This window comes from Pseudoliparis swirei, chromosome 8, assembly GCF_029220125.1.
Source record: "Pseudoliparis swirei isolate HS2019 ecotype Mariana Trench chromosome 8, NWPU_hadal_v1, whole genome shotgun sequence".
Taxonomy (NCBI): domain Eukaryota; kingdom Metazoa; phylum Chordata; class Actinopteri; order Perciformes; family Liparidae; genus Pseudoliparis; species Pseudoliparis swirei.
Genome location: NC_079395.1, coordinates 10,972,592 through 10,982,606, shown reverse-complemented (window position 1 = coordinate 10,982,606; position 10,015 = coordinate 10,972,592). Strand labels below are relative to the sequence as shown.

At 42.4% G+C, this 10,015-nt stretch overlaps 1 protein-coding gene across 4 annotated transcripts; it reads left to right on the top strand.

The window, feature by feature from the left end:
• Positions 1–2,123: 2,123 nt before the first annotated feature.
• LOC130197886 (Y+L amino acid transporter 2-like) lies at positions 2,124–9,763 on the top strand. 4 transcript variants are annotated; one of them, XR_008832539.1, is made up of 10 exons: positions 2,124–2,268; positions 2,534–3,083; positions 4,559–4,684; positions 4,762–4,906; positions 5,869–5,992; positions 6,116–6,219; positions 6,311–6,407; positions 6,533–6,682; positions 7,143–7,294; positions 7,401–7,476. XR_008832539.1 is itself a non-coding variant. In XM_056420849.1 (10 exons), exons 2-10 carry the CDS (start codon positions 2,564–2,566, stop codon positions 8,823–8,825), a joined length of 1,524 nt encoding a protein of 507 aa, XP_056276824.1. In that variant the 5' UTR covers positions 2,124–2,268; positions 2,534–2,563; the 3' UTR covers positions 8,826–9,763. The 4 variants fall into 4 exon arrangements, 3 of the variants coding, with proteins under 3 accessions (XP_056276824.1, XP_056276823.1, XP_056276825.1); XM_056420849.1 differs by lacking the exon at positions 7,143–7,294 and adding an exon at positions 8,731–9,763 and having other exon boundaries at positions 6,332–6,407; positions 7,401–7,584; XM_056420848.1 differs by lacking the exon at positions 7,143–7,294 and adding an exon at positions 8,731–9,763 and having other exon boundaries at positions 7,401–7,584.
• Positions 9,764–10,015: the final 252 nt, after the last annotated feature.

Sequence of the window (10,015 nt, the reverse complement as noted above, 5' to 3'; positions counted from 1 at the left end):
GGGTTTATGTGCGGTTAAGACGGAGTGTTTGAACTATGATGTGCAAACTGTTAACTCACATCTCAAATTCAACTAAATCCACGGCCCATTTAAAGTTAGTTTGGCCTCCAGCTGTAGTTCTATGCCGCTTCCCAAACTAATAAACACGACGCCTGTTTATAGAATAATAATTATGTTTGTTGTGTCCATAGATGAATAACTGAAATGTAAGAAAATACATGAATTGAAGTCAGTAGTTTGTCAGTATAAATGAAACCGAGTCATACGGTTGTGTCTTCATTCACTCGTAGAGTGAACAGGTTCATCGTGCCAAAAATAAACAGATTATTTCTGTTTGTCACGCGTTCAACCTTCAGTCTTCCTAATCGCCATGTTTATATTTGCGTGTTTTTTATAAATTGTTTGGTCTATAAACTGGTAAAAAATATTCTGTTTAGAGTTACTAAATGGTAAACAGCCCAATATCTTCAGATTTACCCAAAATACAAACACATGTTTCTTGTTTTTTACTCATGAAAGCTACAGATTAATTTATTGTCGATTGATAAATGGATGGACTGGTCGGCTGTGTTGTATGCTGCTCATCACGTGCCTCACTGTCTTCATCACTGTCTTCATCACTGCCCTCCCTAAATCACATTTACTGCCGGTTCAACAGAGCCAAAACAGTTTACTTTTTTCACAATATTCGGTCCAAAGAAAGTTGAAGTTCCATAAATAACTCAAACACCAGGTTATTGTTACAGGAAGATCGCACACAATTACATAATATCATTTAAAAGACGACAAGAAGGTCGAGCAAGGTTGATGCTTTTCCATAATGTTGGACTTGTATTTTTCATTATATCAAAAAACGCTGAGTAGAACATTTGGTATCTTAAATATGTTGAAACATGTTTTGTACTGGAGAAATATAGTGTCATCTTTTTTTAATATATATATTTTTTTTCATTTGTGATCACCTGTTTAAAACCCACATTGTTTTTGTCAAGTGATGGTTTGCAGAATTGCCTTCTGCTAATTATATAATTTAGTGCTTATGTCATTATCAGATCAAACAAGAACATCTGTAACGACTGAGTCGACCTGGAGCTGTTTCAACTGAAACTTACGATTTTTCATATATCGTCTCAAACTCATAAAATAAATACTCTGTTTTTTACTTCTGCCTGCTTCCTTCTTCTGTCTTGTAGATTTTCTTTTTATGTAACATTAATTAAATGTTAATGTTTACTCTATATACACATGATGTATCATGTTACCTTACCATCTATATAGAGCTGCTATTGGGCTGTAAACCCTTGTGTTGCCTTCGGGTCAATTTGACCCGATTCAATGTTTCACCCTCCTGTCGCCTTCGGGTCAATATGACCCGATTCAATGTTTAACCCTCCTGTTACCTTTATATTTACTAACATATTTTACCCTTGAGGTCAATATGACCCCAGCTATTAAAATCTCCAGAAGATTATTAGAATTAATATTGTTTTCCAAGTTTAAGTGTGAGGCACTTTATGTTTGTTTGTTGACTCCCGAAAGAACACCGACATTAAACATTGAATCGGGTCAAATTGACCCGAAGGCGACAGGAGGGTTAAATATTGAATCGGGTCAAAATGACCCGAAGGCAACACAAGGGTTAAGAAACAAGGTTTATGCATACATTACTGAATTGTCCTCCTGGGACCCCGTTTGGGTTAGTGCACCTGCTGAATGTCACTGAGACGCACAATGACTCAAAAGGCAACCTCAAGAAAATGTATGTAATATATATATATATATTACTGCCTATCCTCACACACGCATGACACCCATCCATCTGCATGTGTTTGTCCTACTCTGTATGATCTCTTTAGGCTGTTTGTGTATTCTGTCATCACTTATTGAGCAATATAAAGTAAATTGGATGACTAAAAGCAGCTGTTGAGACGTTCACGCCGCATTAGATAGTCTTTAACGACGGAGCATTTGCATCACGATGTGTTCTGTATCGTACAGTCTACTGTGTGTATCCAGAAACAGCTCCTGTCCTGGCTGCCAGGGGGCAGGAGGACGAGGGCTGCTCGTCTCTGAAAATAGCACCGGGGGGACATGAGGGTGCAGTTGGTTCGGTGGTGGAAAAACCCTGTTGTGGTTGTGCTGCGATTACAACATCGCCGTCCTGTTGCTGCTCCTCAGATGTGATCTCACCAATGTCTCACTGCCTGCTTCAGAGGAGCACTGACTTGAGGAGACGATACACGTAACACACCTGTTGATCTTCTATAAGTAAGCTGACTTTTTTACACATTGGCCTTTTGTGTGCTAGCTTACAACCGTACTTGTATTTTGTTCCTGTCGTAAGACTCTGGGTGAACGCGTTAGTGTGTGTGTGAGGGGCCAGGCATGACCTTGTCTTGTATCTGGACATTCCGTTTCGGGCTTCAGGCTTGGGAAGTGTAGTTCGACATGAAGAAGTGTACTTGAGAAAAACATGTGATATTTATATGGAGGAACAGTTTGTCAAACTGGAATAATCCCCTTTTAATTCCAGCCCTGTCATCTCAACACCAGCACTGGAGTGATGGAGGATCTGAGGCAGAAGATGGGGGTCATGTCACACACAAAATACCCAAGTACACAAGCTCCATCTGACCAGGACTTGAAGGCCCAGAATAATGAGAAAGAAGAGAAAATGCAGTTGAAGAGAGAAATCTCCCTTTTGAACGGGATCTGCCTGATTGTCGGGAACATGATCGGCTCTGGGATCTTTGTCTCGCCGAAGGGTGTCCTCATGCACAGCTCCTCTTACGGGCTGTCTTTGGTGATTTGGGCTGTTGCAGGCATCTTCTCCGTGTTTGGGGCGTTGTGCTACGCAGAGCTCGGCACCACCATCCCCAAGTCTGGAGCCAGCTACGCCTACATCCTCGAGTCATTCGGAGGCTTCCTTGCTTTTATCCGTCTGTGGACGTCCATCCTGCTGATTGAGCCGGCCAGCCAGGCTGTGATTTCTTTGACCTTCGCCAACTACCTGGTGAAAGCTTTCTACCCCACCTGCCATCCGCCATACGATGCTATCCGGCTTCTCGCTGCAGCCTGCCTCTGTAAGAAACACTCCTGTGTAGGTCTACATCTCATCACCAAGAAAACATAAATGCATGTTCAACTAGAACGGGCACTCGGTAGAGTGCATACCTTCGCATATCACAAGATTGGGCATTGAATTATGAACATGTTGGCATTAGTTGCCAATTGGATAAAAATTGACCGTGCTATGGTAAAAAGAAGATTTTGACCTTTCCATGACCTTGACCTTGACCGTTGACCTGATTGATCCCAAAATCTAATCAAATGGTCCCCGGATAATAACCAATCATTCCACCAAATTGCATGCGATTCAAGAAGATGTTGACCTTTTCATAACCTTGACCTTTGACCCGATCGATCCCAAAATCTAATCAAATGGTCCCCGGATAATAACCAATCATCCCACCAAATTTCATGCGATTCGGTTTAAAACTTTTTTTGTTATGCGAATAACACGCATACAAATAAATAAATAAATACACTGCGATCAAAACATAACCTTCCGCATTTTCAATGCGAAGGTAACTACAAGCGCTGACACAAAACACTCTTAGAGTTACAATCTTTCAGATCTTAATTCAAGACAAACCTATTTTCTTACTGTTTATTGTCTACATTTACATTCAGTAGCGACCGCTCTATAGAGAACTTCCATTGTTAGCGGCGGAGTCCACCACTGGACTCAAGTAGCCGACACACAGGTTCACAGGAAACGGTGTGGCATGTAATCCCGCGTTAAAATTGCATCGAATTGAACTCGGCCTCACTCTGCTCGCGCTGTATCAGAGCTGTGTGAAATGACATGGAAAATAAATTAAACTGGCGAAGCACATGGTCGCTTTACATAAAACCCAATACACGTATATGTCAGTTTAGATAATATGACAATTTTGTATTAATTGCACCCATTAAGGATGACATGATATGATATGATATGATATAGAGTACAGGTACAGAAGCAACGAAATTTAAAAGAAAGGGCCGACATGAGCCGAAACAAGTGGTGCGTGGGTATGATAGCCCTGGTACATGTCGGCACATTCATCCCAGTGCAAAATGCAGTCGCCCTGAGTGGAAGTGGCACCAGCTATAGTTAGACCGTGGACCCGTGTGGTTTACAGCCTGGCTTTGAGCTGGGAAGAATGTAGTAAGCAGAAGTGCTATTTAGGTGAGAGAGCAGAACCATGCTGGTTCTGTATCCTCATACACACTTTGGCGATGTGGTCCATAGTCATAAAATCTCCAGCATGGAGCTGAGCGATGTCGTGCTACTAGCTATTCATCTTGAAATACAAGTTGTTCCAGATTGACGATCACAAAGAGCCAAACATGGTTTATCATCGTTTCCTGAATTTTTTTGTCTTTGGAATTGCAACCAGACAAGAAAGTAGAAGTTGTAGCCAAAGCTGTATCAGGCCTTGTTTGTATGAATTCACTTCTCGATCGTGCAGATAAAAGTTCATTTATTGCTTTATTCCTCTGGTTTGTCCAGGTATGCTCATCTTCATCAACTGTGCCTGCGTGAAGTGGGGGACGCTGGTTCAGGACATTTTCACCTTCGCCAAACTCATGTCCCTCTGCCTCATCATCACTGTGGGACTAATGCAAATAGCAACTGGTAAGATTACGTAGGAGTATGAATGCATCAGTGGAAACCAGAATAATATGTGCTTTACACTTTGACTCTCGATGTAGGAGAAACAAAGAGCTTTGACCGGCCCTTTGAGGGCTCCTCCACAGAGCCCGGAGCCATTGCTCTGGCCCTCTACTCGGCTCTGTTCTCCTACTCCGGCTGGGATACACTCAACTTTGTGACTGAGGAGATTCAGAATCCACAGAGGTAACACACCTATACACCAAGACACATGGAAGTGTGACCGTGAGGCCACGTGGACACGTTTGATGCTTGAAGTCTCTGACTAGCTTGAATAAGGTGATACAAACAGACATGTGTTTGCTTTAAGCTGCTACACTAAATATTTTAATATTTACAGTTGTTAAAATGACTACTATATGTGAAAAGCGTTGCTTGTAGTGATGATTATCCTGACGCCACAGTTCTCTACGTTTAAGGGTTAAACACGCCTTTCATATGTCGGCTTCCCTGCCAGCCACTTAGTTGGTTTGTTTCAGTGTCGCTGCTCTCATTGACTTGTTCTCAGACATAGAACAACACTAAACAGAAGACAGTCCAATGAAGCAGCTAGCTGGTGTACCTAGCGAAGCATTTATCATCTTCAGAGGCATTTCCCTCGGGAGTTGGTGGAGACCAAACACAGAGCCAATCCAGAGTGACACAAACAGGACTCAACCAATGCTAATGTTGCTCAATACCATGCTGGACGTGCAACTGTTTTCCCTGATGATTTGACAGTTTAGTGTTACCGCTGCCCTTTAAGTGGCCAATGTATTACTCACTGCAGGTTAACAAATTATTTTCTGATTACTTGAATAAAACATTGTGTCCAGAGCCAGATGCAATTATTCATATTGCTGGATTTTTATCATATGTTCCTTTTTTTTTGTGCGTGACTTTGAGCTGGGATCACATTGTAATCAGTGGACGTCTTCGCTACCTGTAAAATAATTCCTTGAGCAAAAGAAAATGGAGCAGGGACTGAAATTGAAACAGGGACTGAAATTGAAACTTGAGTAAATGTCTCAAGAGACATTTACTCAAGTTTCAATTTCAGTCCCTGCTCCATTTTCCTTTGCTCTCTGTAATCTCTTTATTGCAGCTTTGCAGGGAGTCACCACACACTCTCTGTGATGATGTTGTTGCTGTTGTTGCTGTTGTTGTAGGAATCTGCCCCTGGCCATTGCCATTTCCATGCCTATCGTGACCATCATCTACCTGCTGACCAACGTGGCGTACTATGTGGTGCTGGACATGTCCTCTCTGCTGGCCAGTGATGCCGTTGCTGTGGTAAGAGACTAACTGTTCCCTGAGAGTGAGGATTCTCTCTGCTGCTAAATACAGTCCTGAAAGTGTTGACCCAGGACGTTTTGCACTGTGACTTCAATGAACCACGTCAATCTGAACCCACAGACCTTTGGGAATGCGACCCTCGGGCCGTTCAAGTGGATCATCCCTGTTTCGGTGGCCATGTCCTGCTACGGGGGACTCAATGCGTCCGTCATTGCTGCCTCACGGTAACCAGGATGTGCTGAACAGACGCTGACTTCAGGCTTCTATTGTTATGAGTGTTTTGCCAACAACTTTCCATCTTTGTTGATCATGGAGGTTGTTTTTCGTCGGCGCCAGAGAGGGCCACCTCCCCAACAGTCTGAGTCTGATTCACCTGCAGCGCTACACACCCATACCTGCACTGCTGTTCAATGTGAGAACCATTTATCTTTCCATCCAGATTCCTCTCCTGCATACACGTACGCGTCACTTCAAAGGACCAACTGTCTTCACATGTCACAACTGGAACATGAATATGTATGAATTTATGTTCTGCAGGGGTTAATGGGTCTGATCTTCCTGTGCGTAGAGGACGTGTTCCAGCTCATCAACTACTTCAGCTTCAGTTACTGGCTCTATGTGGGTCTGTCCGTGGCCGGCCTCATCTACCTGCGCATCACTCAGCCAGACCGACACCGGCCTGTGAAGGTGCTGCTTCATTCATCGTTCAGATCATGCTGAATTAATGAAAGGAATATGGTACTTAGTGTACATGTGTATACTGTGTATACACAATGCTACACGTCCTGTGTAATAATATTTAAAATATTGATATAGTTTGAAGAGCTACTTTCTGTAATTATTTTATTTCGAACCCCATATGTGTTACTGGTTTATACATCTACAATTACATTTGGATTCAAGACAAAACTAAATGTAGATGCAGTGAAATGAAGGCGACACACTCTTCAGGCTATGTAAAGAGGAATACTAACTAGAAAAATAAATATAGTATAAGCAGAAAAAGTATTAAGAAGTTAAAGTGTATGATTGCCCAGTGTGCTTTACGTTGACCATTACATATATACAAATGTAAAAGGTAAAGTTGTGAGGCAAAATACACACTGAGATGTTCCGAGTACTTAAGTGAAACTATTTAAATGTGCAGGGCAGTGCATGCGATGCAATGTGTGGGAGACACAGAGGTCAGAGGAGAGAGGTCAGGGCCCTGAGGGCCTGAAGCTTCTTCATCCTCTTCTACAGTCCAAAACTGAATGAAGAAACGAACATGCCCACGTCACTGAGTAGAGAGTTCTGTAGGTCTGTCAGTTTCCATAGTTTACGTATTGCCCTGAATCATCACACTGCAAGTCGATATCAGATCTCAGTTTACGAACTAACCCGAGCCGTCTTTTTCTCTCCACAGTTGACTTTGTTCTTCCCCTTCGTCTACTGTCTGTGTAGCCTGTTCTTAGTGATCGTTCCTCTGTACGGAGACACCATCAACTCTCTCATCGGAATTGGCATCGCACTGTCTGGGGTGCCCGTCTACTATGTGGCCATTTACCTGCCTGAGGAGAGGAGACCCAAATGCATACGCAAGTTAAACGGTGAGCTCAAATGTCTGTTGGTGCAGAACTAATGATATGTGTGGCGCATAATGTGTGTTTAAATGACTGCCCTGTGTCTGTGGAGCCGTGTTCATGTGGAGAGGAGGTGGCGAAGGGAAGACATTTCCCTGACACGAAGCTTGAGATTATTAATCAAGCATTCACCCAGTTTGTCAAATATGTGTCACATGACGTAGAGGCCCGAACACTTTTACAATGTACACCTAAAGCCACTAGGGGGCGAAAGGAGAACAGGTTTGGACACGTGTTCTGCCACAAACATATTCACTGTCCAGACTCTTTCAATCCGTGCTGCGTAGCATAACATTAGCGATGTGCAATACATTACATGTTGGTTACAGCACAACACACGACCAAGTTGACACGACCAGTCAAAACCAGTTTGCTTCCCATCCACACCTGTTCAATTTAATTCAGGTTATTTTGTATAGCCCATTCTCACAAATTACAAATTTGCCTCAAAGGGCTTTACAATCTGTTCACATACGACATCCCTGTCCCAGGACCTCACATCGGCTCAGGAAAAACTCCCAAGAAATAGAAAAAAACCTTTCACGGGGAAAATAAAGGGAACAGAGGAGGATCCCTCTCCCAGGATGGACAGAAGCAATTTATATATGCCAGGTGTACAGAGAAGGACACATTAGAGTTAAAAGACATTCAATGAGCATGACATAGTGTATGAATAGTTGGTAATAGGCATGGACCACGATCCAGACCTCCATGATCCATCAGGCAGATGGAGGTAGAGAGGAGGAGTGGGCGGGGCATCAACAGGGCCATGGCGTAGTTGGTAGTAGGCATACTCCACGATCCAGACCTCCGTGATCTATCAGGCAGATGGAGGCAGAGAGCAGTACACCTGTTCTCCTTAGCAGGCACTTACCGACAGTATAGGCCTTGTAATGTTTCTGTGCCACTCTGTGTCCAATTGTAGGAACTGCATGTCCCACCCGGTGTTTCCCTCAAAGATAAGAGAAAGCAACACAACTACATTATGGCTCCATCACATGATATGATATGACTTTCATTTATGCAGCATTAATCCTCTTGTTCGATGAGTCAACTGTTACTGACCTCTGCACGGCCACATCTTCCTCCCTCTCATCTCTTGTCCTCCTCCAGACGTCGTCACCAGGTCGGCCCAGATGCTGCTCTACTGCTGTCTGGCTGAATTTGACACTGAGGCCGACGCACAAGCAGCTGGTAAAACGCAGTGAGCTGCAGACAGTCCGTCGCTCATCAGCCGGGTCTCTACCAGAGGCCTCCGTCTGGTCCACGTGTCGACGTCCCAAGCTCTCACGAACGCAGGAAGGCAAGGCGTCGCGTGGACTTGGTGACGTGGTGCAGGATCGCAACGTTTGTGAGGATTACTCCTCTGAGGTCCAGTTACAAAGAAGTCCTGACATCTCAGATGACTCACCACGAAGGAGCAGGCGCTGAAGAAACTGCTGACTTTTGCTTTCTTGTGGAAATGAGATACATTTTTCTACGGCGATCAAGGAATATCTTCGATGTGGATCTCATCAAACTATGGAATGAATATGCTCACTTTTTGGGGATTGTGTGAAGATGTAAACCAATTAATTTGTGCCTGGCATTGTTGAAAACAAATCCATCGAATAATAACTGTGTGGTTGGAATTTAATCAATCAGTCCGGAGAAATCTTTATTTTGTGTTTGAATAACTGCAAATGGAAACACCATCAAATGTTAACCAATATTCTGGGATTGGTTCCTATGAAACAATTTTCTTGGAAATATGTAATTCAGCATGAAAAATGACTTTTAAAAAAACACAACTGACATAAGTAATTTTTTTGACTGCATATATTTTAATGCATACTTTTATTAAATTATGTGAAGTACCATTTTCTAAAAGCCAATGTTCACATTCACACAGAAATGTATTTTCTTTACAAGTTTGCAATAACAATGATGTATTCTTAGTCAACCAGATTGAAAGACAAATTAAAAGTGAGATGCTGGTGTAGTGTAAATACAGGGAACTGAACTAAATCATCACATCTATCACACGTTCATCTTATTATTGAGTTGTACTTTGTTTCAAACAGAAGCTCACAAAAAGCTGTATTTTTGTTCCGATTCAATTCATTTATTTTAAATTCATCATCGTTCATAAAATATTGAAACATTGTTCAGGGGCGTCGGCTGACAGTTTCATATCGCCGTGTTCACGTAAAACAAACAACTGGTTCAAGCTATTTGTATCAAATCATTTTCAATTGCAATTATGTTTTAGATTGATAACAAATATCTTAGTGAGGTCCATATGAATACAACAGAAATCTAAATATATTAGGAACCAATTCAATTCAATTCAGTTCATTTGTATAGCCCAATTTCACAAATTACAAATTTGTCTCAGAGTGCTTTACAATCTGTACAC